This window comes from Mesoplodon bidens (assembly GCF_964165515.1).
Source record: "Mesoplodon bidens genome assembly, chromosome: 11".
NCBI lineage: Eukaryota > Metazoa > Chordata > Mammalia > Artiodactyla > Ziphiidae > Mesoplodon > Mesoplodon bidens.
The window spans coordinates 76,122,888-76,134,570 of NC_138167.1; the positions used below are offsets into that span (position 1 = coordinate 76,122,888).

The 11,683-nt window shown below is 40.8% G+C and overlaps 1 protein-coding gene across 1 annotated transcript; it reads left to right on the top strand.

Annotated features, from left to right (window-relative positions):
- Window positions 1-4,483: 4,483 nt before the first annotated feature.
- LOC308625764 (uncharacterized protein C12orf42) lies at window positions 4,484-9,374 on the top strand (the record flags this gene model as incomplete). The annotated part of the gene is made up of 2 exons (XM_081250251.1): window positions 4,484-4,493; window positions 8,863-9,374. 2 exons carry the CDS (start codon window positions 4,484-4,486, stop codon window positions 9,372-9,374), a joined length of 522 nt encoding a protein of 173 aa, XP_081106377.1.
- Window positions 9,375-11,683: the final 2,309 nt, after the last annotated feature.

Genomic DNA, 11,683 nt, shown 5'->3' on the forward strand with positions numbered 1-11,683 from the left:
ATTCTTCCCTCAAGTAATTTACAAATTTTTTGTTAAAAAATGCACACTCATCTAAGACTTTCAACTGCAATGTGGTTCATGTCCAGTGGGAATACAGGAAGAACTAGAGGTATTCAGAATTCAGGGAGAGGGTTGTGAGCATGAACAGCAGGAGAAGGCTGCATAAAAGGAGTGGCTCTTACCCTGGGCCTTGAAGGCTGATTCGCTGTAGACAGGTGGACAGCATTCCAAGCAGAGGACATTCCAAGTGGAGTCAATGTACAGAGGGGGAAGGAGGACTCAGTGCCAAGACAAGTGGCTGAGTTGCCCCTGGTATGTTATGTATGCAGTTGTTTTGCCTGGCAAACACCCTTTTCACAGGTGGTTGAGAACTGACTTCCTCCTATCCCTTATCTGGCTATGGCTTGCTCTGAAATAATAGCATATGAATTGGTGAAGCTGCATTGTAGTTGCTTAGTGCCTTCTCTATAGTACGATAAAGGCAAATTGCTCCAGTGCTGAATCCTTCCTTCATGTGCACAAGAATTTCTTTTATTTAACAGAAACTTGTTATAAGTCAAGAGGTGATGAGTTCAGACCTTGACCCAGTTTTATTATTGAAAGTTACTATATATGTACAAAGGTTTATGGAGCACCTACAAGGATGAAATTGACATATCCCTTCTCTCTCCTCATGGAGTTTGGAGTAATTTAGAAGACAAGATGATTCAATAAGCAATTTCAAGTGGTGAGTGTCACGATAACGCAAGTCCAAAAAACAGAAGGATCTAAGCAGTTCAGGGGTTTGGGAAAAAGAATGGAAGGAGTAGAAACTGGTCAGAGGAACAGGGGCTGTGGAACAGATAGAAAGACACCGTCTAAATGTCAAGAGAGAGTTTGAGAGTATGAGGTATCCAAGGAACTAAACAGCATTCTCTCTCTTCTTTCTCTTTCCCTCTTTTATTCCCTCCCCAACCCCCTCCAGGACTACGACAGTAAGGTCAGAGTGAGGGAGCTGAGATACACATTCTTACTCACTAATCATTCCATTGACTGTATTCTTTCTGATCTCTTAAATAAAAATAAATTTCAACTTTTACTTTCGAATGCTGTTTAATAACAAGAATCCCATATTTCTAATACTGAACATGGAACTGCTTCTGATCAAGATTGTCAAGTAAGAAAGCTTGCTACCTGCTCTTAGGTTTAGTATTAAATGCATGCGCTACCATCTAGCTTCATTCAATTCTGCCATCATACTTTACTTTATGTGGCCTTTAGCCAAGATGCAGTATGGTCTACAGACCCAGGCCTTTGAGTTCTTTTACACCAATTGTATTAAACCTTATTAATAGAATTGTCATGAACTTGTTGGCCTTTACCATTAAGAAGACCATTCAAGACTCTGAGCTGTTAAAATATGATTTCTCTTTTCAGTGTGGAAAGTTACACGTATTAGAAGGAGATGCCATTTGGTCTAATGATTACATGTTATTAAATTAATATTTTAATTGGGTTGCCTGGTTATTCTCACCCACCGTGGCCTCGAGGTATATTCCTTAAACATGATCTCTAGCCATAATGTCTGCTCCTGCTTCAAAGAAGTGAAAGGATGTTTGTTAAAAGAGGAGATCATCACTCAAGATCATTGCCTCACTGGTGTCAGCTGTCAGGTTAATACATTTATTTGGACAACAGTAGGTTCTGACAGAACTTATAAAGTTCTCTTTCTCGGTTGTGGAATATGATGGATGTGCCATACCGGTGACCTTTACACAAGGCCACATGTTAATATTCAGTACCTCCCTTTTGTTGGCCTCAAACAATGGCTGTCATTAAGAAAGCTGGGTTTGCCAATATGCCCTCTGTTAGGATGCTGGACCACTCCTGATTGGTCACTAGGAAGTATCATGTGCCTTTGATGGAAATGACATGGAAGATGTATGGTTGAAGTGCTGTGCTTAGCACCACTGCTGTGCAGGGGAGAAAACCACTATGACCCAAATAGCCCTGCACTCAAACAATGTCGCACCAACCAAAGACAACATATTGGGAAGAAAAATGCTTGTAAACTGCATGTGTTAGAAGATGTATTGGCCAGACGGCCATAGGGCAATCTTTGAACTATTGAAATCTTTAGAAATATTGTTTGGTTCTGAAACAATACTTACAAACCTAATTAATCAAGCATAGATGGTTTATTTTCAGGCTTTCCACAGTGTGTTGCTTTAAGGCAAGAATAGGGTCCGTTGGGTTCTTTTTGCTGTTTCACAGAGGCATGCAAAAACTCAGCATGGGCATTCATGTTCATACAAGTTGAAGCTCTAAATTTCAAAATAATATCTACACAGATCTCTGGTGATCCCTTCAACAAAGGCCGGGGTTGGGGGTATAGCCTGGATTCCTTTTTCAATTGTTTCCGATTCTGTGTGTGACTCTTTTTTCCACCCTTCTCCTAAATTTTATTCATCAGCATCATTTAAGAAAGATCATCATTCCTGTTGCATTCTCTAGCTTGAGGGGACAATACTTTTGATTTTTTTCTTATAGGATAAATATAATGAAGTGTTGCTTTCCTGAATATGTGCACTTGAATGATGTGATTTAAAATGTTTTCCAGTCTTAGTATCACATTTTAAAAGGGTGACTGAGAAACCACACATCCTCAAGGCAGAAAGGTGAGCAACTTGAAAACCATTTTGTGTAAGAAGGCTAAGTAGGGGGCCATCTGGAGTGATACTACAGGCAGGTAGTGGAAGCCCTTTGTGTCTTAAGCAAGCTGTGGTTGAAATAAGCTCATCATTCAGGTGAAAGAATTGTCCAAGTGCTTGGTTGCATGCAAAACAGTGCCTGGCCAGAGCTTTAGCAAGACATGAAATATTGCACTGGGTCATGGCAGTTGAATTGCGTGAGTACAATCCCTGAGGGTCAACTCCTGGTTATTTATTTAGAGGCAGGTTATGGACTTTGTGGATTATCTAAGTGTTCCCCACTGTGTCCTCCAGGGCTGTGCCACTATTTACCAGCTGGTTAGAATATGAGGGGCAGAAGAAAGGAAAGGGGTGGAAACTCAACCCATAATCACAGAGCTTGTAAGCAATTCAGATTAAAGATGTGGTGGGAGGAGGGATGTTAAGCTCATTATTTATTGAGAAAATGAAAAAATTAAAACCACAACGGAGTACTGTTTTATACCCACCAGTATGGCAAAAATTGAAAAACTCAGTCAAGTAATAGTAAGTGTTGGCAAGGATGTGGAATAACAGGAAGCCTTATACACTGCTGGTGGGAGTGTCAGTTGGTAAAAACACTCTGGAAAACAATGGATATTGTATAATATTGAAGACATGGATACCCTAGGACTTGGCTATTCCACTCCTAGAGAAACTAGAGTACATGCAACAGAGGATGTGTACAAGAATGTTCATAGCACCTTGTTTGTAATATTAAAAAACAAAACGAAAATGGATTTCATGCATACTCCCATCAATAAGAGAATGGATGAATAATTTGTAGATATTCATGTAATGAAATTAGGTTGGTCTGTGGCTATTTGTTTCCTTTAAACAATGTGTATATGTCATCTATACTCTTTTAAGCATCATATTCAGTTGTAACATGTGAAATGGCCTATATTTGACAGTTTTTGTCCTACAAAACAGCAATTTCATATGGTAGCATAATGCTTCCAAAAATAAATAAGGTAATTAAATAAGAAATGTTTTGCACAATTAAAAAAAAACACCTCAGAGACTCACAGGATTATTAGGGCTAGGGAATATTTTAGAGATCATTTAAATTCTTCCATAGATGAAGAAATCAAGGCCTTCAGACATTCATTCAGTGAATCCACCAGAAACCAAACACAGTGGCTCTCAAATTATAGCTCATATTTAAAACAATTCACAGTCTAGTCTGGAAATGTAAAAAACAAAACATTTCAGTACACATCCATGCCCCTGGGCTGGAGACTTTCTGTGATTCAAATGCAACTGAGTAAGGCAGATGGTGTCATGGGGAAGAGGTGGTGTCATGGAAGGAGGGTGAAGTGCATCTGAATGCACTTTGGTTACCTTCTGGTGCCTGGTGAGACACCAACTCCATGTGTCCTTTTACTAGAGGAAGGGAGGTGGTTGAGTGATATTGGAAGAAGGAACATCCCTCCCCCAGAGGCAGGGACGTCACCCTCATACTTAGCAGAGTACCTGAGCTGGGACAAGTTCCTGCCCCTCTTGTGGCCACTTCATTCTCCCACATCCATGGCAGATATCAGTCATTTCCCCATGAACTGAGACACAGCCCTGGAACTCTTAAAAATTGATGTCCCAACGGGTATTGGTGTTCAAGAAGAAAGCTGTTTGCCATCCTTAGTAAGAGACAAGACATTAGAGCTGGAATGACTGATTATGGTGAACTGAGCAACATGGACTAATCCCTGAGGCAAGAGAAGTGATTATCCCCAGGCAAGTCTGCAGAAAAGGAGGAGGGAGGGTATGAGGTGGACATGGAGAACGGTGAGCTATAATGCTGAAGAGCAGTCCTCTTGAGTTCTTCTTCTTATTAAACTTATTAGACACTTATTAAAAAGCGTTCCCTGCTTGTTTCTCAGCCCCCCAGGTTCTTTCAAGAGTTTCTTTCTGTGTTTGGTTTTCTGTAATTTTAATATGCTATGCCTATATGTAGTAGGTCTTTTGTTTTTGTTTTTGTTTTGTTTGTTTTTGCATTTATCTTGCTGAATGTTCTCTGAGCTGCCTGAATTTGTGGTTTGGAAAGTTCTCAGCCATTGTTACTTCAAACATTTCTTCTGCTCATTTTCTCTTTTTTCTTCTACTGGTATTCCAATTATGATGCATATATTATATCTTATAAAATTGTCCCAGAGTTCTTGTATATTTTGTTCTTTTTCCCCCCATTTCTTTCTCTCTTTGCATTTCAGTTTAGGAGTTTTTATCAACCTGTCTTCATGCTTGCTGATTCTTTCCTTGGCCATGTTCAGTTTTCTGATGAGCCCGTCAAGGACATTCTTCATTTCTGTTACAGCATTTTGTATTTCTAGCATTTTTGGAATGTATTTTACTTTTAATAAAAATTGTATATATTTGAAGTGTACAGCATGATGATTTGATACATGTGTACATAGTGAAATGATTACTATAGTCAAACTGATTGACCTGTTATCTCCTCATGTAGTTTTTAACCATTTTTTGTGTGATGAGAGAACCTGAAATCTACTCTCTAGCAAATTTCCAGTGTTCAGTACAGTATTATTTACTGCAGTCTTCATGCTGGAAATTAGATCTCTAGATTTATTCATCTTCCATAACAGCAACTTTGTACCCTTTGACTTAACACCCTCCCATTTCCCCCGCCTCCCTGTCCTTGGTAACTCCTGTTCTACTCTCTGCTCCTATGTATTCAGCTTTTTTAGATTCCACATGTAAGTGAAATCGTGGAGCATTTCTTTTTGATTCTTAGAGTTTCCATCTCTCTGCTTTCCTTACTCAACTGTTCTTTCATGTTGTCTACTTTCTCCATTAACTCCCTTAGCATATTAATCACAGTATTTGAAATTCCTTCTCTGATAATTCTGATGTCTGTGCCATAGCTGAGTTCTTATGCTTGCTTTGTCTCTTCAGATTGGGGTTTTTTTTCCCTTGCCTTTTGACATGCCTCATAACTTTTTGTTGAAAGCCAAGCATGATACATCAGGTAATAGGAACTGAAGTAAACAGATCTTTGCTGTGGGTTTTTGTGTCGACCCGACTCGGTCCTGGGATGTGTTTAATGTTTGTTGTAGCTGTAAGAACGAGAGGCTTCAGGTTTCTCCAGTGTTCTCACTGTTGTCCCCTTTCCAGACTTTGGGCTTCCCTGACTACTCCTCCTGAGAGAGAGTCTGTTTCTTGTAGCTCTCTCAGCTGGAATCCACTGTTATTATACTGGACACCTGTTGGTGTGCTGATAAGGTGTGGGGGAGGGGAAACATTCTCTAATCTTATGATTAATCTCAGTCTTTTAGTGGGTCTGTGTCTCTGGCTGTTACCTTAACAAGTGTTTTTTAACTTTTTTTTTTTTTTTTTTTACTGCTCCTTAGGTCAGACGAGAAGGCTAAAGGAACTGGAGTGGGAAAAATGTCCTTCCCTCAGCTGGGATAAGGATATGCTTTTGTTATGGAGGATGCTCTGGGCATATTTTACTATGATTGTTTTTCCCATGCCTGTATCAGAGCTTTGAAGGGATCTTTTTCAGACTTTCACCTTGAGAAACTAGTGGAGTTCTTATAGACAAAATCCACTAAAGTGCAGGGACCACCTAAACCTGCTGTCCTCAGGAGTTTCTAACTCTCAAGCTAGTCTACACCCAGCCTCCAGCAATTCATCAAAATGATCATTTAAATGTTCCTACCAGTGTAGGAACCAGTGTATTGTTCCAGAGGCTTCTACTCCAGGTAAACAGATCTTGGTTTGACTCTTTGGATTCACCTGTCTCTCCAGAGTTTGGGGTGGCCTTTTGCCCTGCAAACTCAGTTCTCTGATGGGTCCAGGAAAAGTTGTTGTTTTTTGCTTTGTTAAACTGTTTCTTGTTGTAAGGTAGGACTGTCAGTTTCCAAGCTGTTTCCATGTTGGAGCTAAAACTGGAAGTCCATTACATGTATTTCTGCCAACACCTTCCCCCAAAATGGGGATTAGCATTATCTATCCATTTTACAGATGAAGGAAATCAAGCCCAGACAGTCTGTGTCTCAACCACTGTACAAAACTCCCAGGCACATCCAAGTTGCCATCACTGTTCACTTAGCTGACTGCTAACTGCCTTCTAACTGGCTTCTGCTCTCATCCTCTTCTGCCCAGCTTTCCTTAGAGAACTTTTTCAAGGATAAGTGCTGCTGTCATGACTCATCTATGGGAAAGTCTTAGTAGCTTTCCATCATACATTGTGCAACTTCTAGACCTCACCTGTCCCTTCTTTTTTGCTCACTTCCATTTAGCCATTGGGTGTAGCAATCTTAGGAATATATCTCAGTCCTCGTGAGGCTGGAATGCTATTCCCCCCTCCTGCATGACTGACCTTTTCAACCTTCAGGTCAGTCTCAAATTCAATATTACCTTCCTAGGTCTCCACCCACCCATGTTTCTCTGTCTCGGTCCCTTGCTTTTTCCTTGATATCACTCACTACAATTTGTAATCGCTTAGTTGTGCCTTGCTGTTGTCATCTTCTCCAGTTGATTGTAAGCTCTATGAGGGCAGGGACCACATTTGCCTTATTCTGTTGTATCCCCAGGGCCAAATACAGAACAAGGCACATAGTAGGCATTTGATAAATATGTTTTTGAATGAAGGAATGAATAGAATGGGGCAAACTCTGGATGGATGGCAAAGATATCATTTTCCACTTGAGTCCTTATTGTCAAAAGAGGCTATTCAGGACCTATAGAGGGAGAGAGAACAATAACAACAACAATAACAACAGCTAAGGCTAACTGAGTACTTCCTGTGCGTCACATACTGCTCTAGACTCTTGTTTATTAACAACTCATTTAATCTGCACCTCAGCCCTGGGTGGTAGTGGCAATCGTTATTGCCATCTTGTGAATGGGGTAATTGAGGCACAGAACACTGAAGTAGCTTGACTTAGGTAACACAGCCAGGAAGAGGTGAACCAGATTTGATCCGAGAAGTCTGGGCTCAGGGCTTGATGCTTTCCAGACCCCTCCCATGGACTCAGCCCCACTAGCTTAAAAACTCTCATTCCCCCACTAGGAGAAGTGGTGAGACTGAGGTGGCAGACTCCGACTCCACTACGTGGTCTAAGAATCCTTTAAAAGTGTGTCATTGGGGTTTTCAGTATTAATTGAAGACCTATTTAAAGTTTAAGTTTGATTTTAGATATGCAGGAGATGATATCAATTAGCTTTTATGCCTACAGTTAAGGGCAAGATGAGCTCTGGGGAATTAATTGTCTCTGCGTTTCATTTCTCCTTCTAGGACAGGTGCCTCTAGTTTTTTTGTAACATGAACATGCTGGAGTTAGAAGCCCAAGGGAGCAGAAGAGATAGGGCGGGGATCAGACACACAGGAGTTATACATTGAGGGAGAGCTGTCAGCAGCAGGTGTGATGGGGTGCACCCTCCTGCTCCCTGGTAGCCCAGAGGGGCTGAATATGCAGGGGTTACCATATTTGTCTTTTTCTAATGAATAGAAGATGAATAAATCTGCATCTGTCATGATTTATCATGAGCTATTTTGCAGCTCAAGAGAAAGATAAATTGTTTTTGTGAACTACATTCAGCTCTGAGGGTTATCTTACTGTGCCTTGAAATCTCCTGTCTGCCACAATATTATTTCAAAAGAAATTAGCAACAGATGGAAGACCTGTGCTGCAAAATAAGAGGCAGAGTTGTCTACACACTGAAACAACCTGAAAAACTTGAATGTCAGGAAGAATTTCTTAAGATGAGAAACACCCAGGCTTCCCTGGTGGCGCAGTGGTTGAGAGTCCGCCTGCCGATTCAGGGGACACGGGTTCATGCCCCGGTCCGGGAAGATCCCACATGCCGCGGAGCGGCTGGGCCCGTGAGCCATGGCCGCTGAGCCTGCGCGTCTGGAGCCTGTGCTCCGCAACGGGAGAGGCCACAACAGTGTGAGGCCCGCGTACCGCAAAAAAAAAAAAAAAAAAAAAAGTTTTATGAGAATTCTGTAAAAGTTATTTTGGGGGAGGAGGTGCTTTCAAACAATAGGAAAAGAATAGATAGCATTTTATTTTCTTAAAGAAATATGGGAAGCACGTGAGGATAATATCAGGGGATTTAAAATTTTTTTCTCAGCACGTTACAAACATCGATTTCTCAAACATCCAGTTATCAGGAGATTTTTTTTTTCTTTAAGTCCCAGCGGGGCAGGTAAATTCCACACACTTGAGCACCACCCTGGCTTTTCTTTGCCTTCCAAGTCTTACTCTGAGGCCATACACTGCCGTCGGCCTCAACGGGAGAAGCCAGACCCCGTTTGGCTCGTCCAGGGTCTCCTGGAGTTTGTCAGAGCTTGAGCTGGAAGAGAGGATGACACCCGCAGTAGGCGCACCAGCAAACCCACATTCCCAAAGCTGGCTCCTGGGCGCACCCGGGAGTTCAGTGGGAAGGGGCACAGTTGCCATGGCACCAGAGATGCTCCCCAGGCATCTTCATCCTCCCGGGAAAAGGGGGCCCGGGGCAGACGCCTCTCTCCCCGGCAGTCTGGCAGGAGCGCCCCTTCCTGTGCTTGCCGGTGCTCCCACCCATCTCCCCTCCAAGAGGCTAATCAAGGTTTGCGCCTCTCCGCCCTCCCACCTACCCCCGCGTTTCCATACGGTTTGTTCACAGGCCCCTCCTAGGCCGGGGGTGAATGCTCACTTACACTGACCACTGCAAGGGAATTGTTCCGTGAGCACTGCCCGTCTTCAAATCAATGCCTGCCCTGAACAACAGAAAGGACCTCAGATGTACTGGTTTCCACAGAACCATTGTTAGGCTTCACAGAAGCAGTTTTGAACCTAATAAATAATGTCAAAAGTCTCTATCACAGCCAAAAATGTTCCTTTTGAAGGATTTCTAATAGTATTTTTGTTCTGCAGTGTCTTCCAGTGTCACAAAGAATTTGTGCCTCACAATGGGGATGGGGTACATCACGTGCCACTTCGCAACGTGCCGCCATCAGGGATGGCCAGGACCCCGCTTTGTTTTACTCTCGTAGGTAAACGGTTTCACTTGCCAACTTGGGCCTTAGTTTAAGGATGTTTTCTAAGGGCCTTTTGAGTCTCTAAACAGAGGTTTTGAAAACATAATTGAATGTCTGTAATTTAATAGTTAACATGAAATTTGATTACTCCCAATGTGCCTAGGGGAATTTTCTTCAGGCTATATTAAGGTTTTTATGTCAGAAACCTGAAGCTGGATCCTCTTTGGAGGCCCTGAAACACTTGGAACTAAGTTTAATGCAAAAGAGATGCTTAGGGAATGTTTTATCAAACTGGTGGTTTTAGGCAGTATTTTTGATTTTGGTTAACGTCAGTTAAACATGGCAGCTTTTCACTGTGAGGCGATGCAGAGACTGATTTATCAAATGATTTTATGAGTTTAGGTTTTTTTTTTTTTTAATGTGTTATTTTTTTCAACATTCAGAGAGAAACACAAATCAATGTGACCAAGTCATTCATGTGCAGTTTTGCACTCAAGTTTCTTGCAGTTTTCCCACAGGCTTGGATTCATAGAATTTGATACATGTAAAATCTTATTGCCCTTTCCCCTTCAGTTCGAGATTTATATATATATATATATAATGCCTATATACTACTATGTGTATACTATATGTAGTATGTCTATATTTAAGATGTCCTCCTGTCTAAAGTCCAAATGTTAAGTTTCAAAGTTTCAATTGAAATGAAATGTTATAACTGATAGTTGCTTAACATTTAGAAGTCTGTTTAATCCTTTGAGGACGATTTGATTGTTTTTGAATATTATTCCCTAAGAGTAATGCACTTAAAAAATATATCCCCAAACTTTAGCGCTTTTCTTGTTCCAGATTAATATGGTTTTATAATAAATACGCTTTTATTTTTATTATTTATTAGCCTGATTTTAGATAAAAGAATGTATGGGTTATCAATGGTGGTTGCTATGGTTTCCTGGGGATATAATCGCATCTACTCACCAGAGTTCTTGCGACAACCATAAGTTCAACTTCATGTCATTTGGTTAGGGAGAAGTGGGTGGGCACACTCATGGGTTTTATGTAAAATTTTGATTCTGGGATATGTTAATTATGAGTTAGCACAATTGGTTTTTTTTTCAGGTCAAGAGATCATTGCTTTAAGTGATTATAAAACAACCAAAATTTTATAGTGGTCAAATGCAGGAATAGAAAATGTTTTTGATATGTAGTAAATGGATTTCCTCACCTGTGGAAATACAAAATAGTGAATTTACTAAAAGAATACAGTACAGAAGAAGCAATTCTGCTCGGATTTGAGAAAAGGGATACAAGCAAAAGATATAAAATATGTGATACAGGATATTCTAAAGCAATTTCCCAAAGTGTGTTCTGTGGAACACTAGAATTAGAAAGATGCTTTGTGAGATGGAGAGGCTATAGATGAGTATGTCTGGGAGATGTGGCCATGATGCTCCCACTTAGAAAGTCATGGTAATATATTAAGTATCCTCAAAAATCCCATGGCAAAAAATCTGATAAACTCTGTTTAACCCAGTGTTTCCCAGTTTTATGTGATCAGGGAACACTGACGTGTGTGTGTGTGTGTGTACACATATATGTATTTTAAAAATATAACGCCTATCAATACCTTGCAGCGCTAGTGTCCTGTGGAACACAGTTGAGAAAACATTGCTCAAAACTCTATCCTTAATATACTAGAATCCATGTAAACTGGTAGGGTTCAAGGTAAGGATTTCTTTTCAAAAAAGTGAAGTTAAGAATCAGAGCTTAAGAAAGCAGCCCTTCATAAATACCTCCAGGAGCCCATTCTTCCTTGGAGGAATGTAATGAGCTATCTTAATTTTCCTCATTTTGGGTGCACATGGCTGGGAGTTTAGTTGGTCTAACCATGACCATAGCTTAGATAGTGATGGATGAAGAGCTTTTTTGGCTTTGACTGCCATAGTTATGGGCTACAGGTGTCCAAGTCTTTCTGAATGACACTAGAACTTAGACA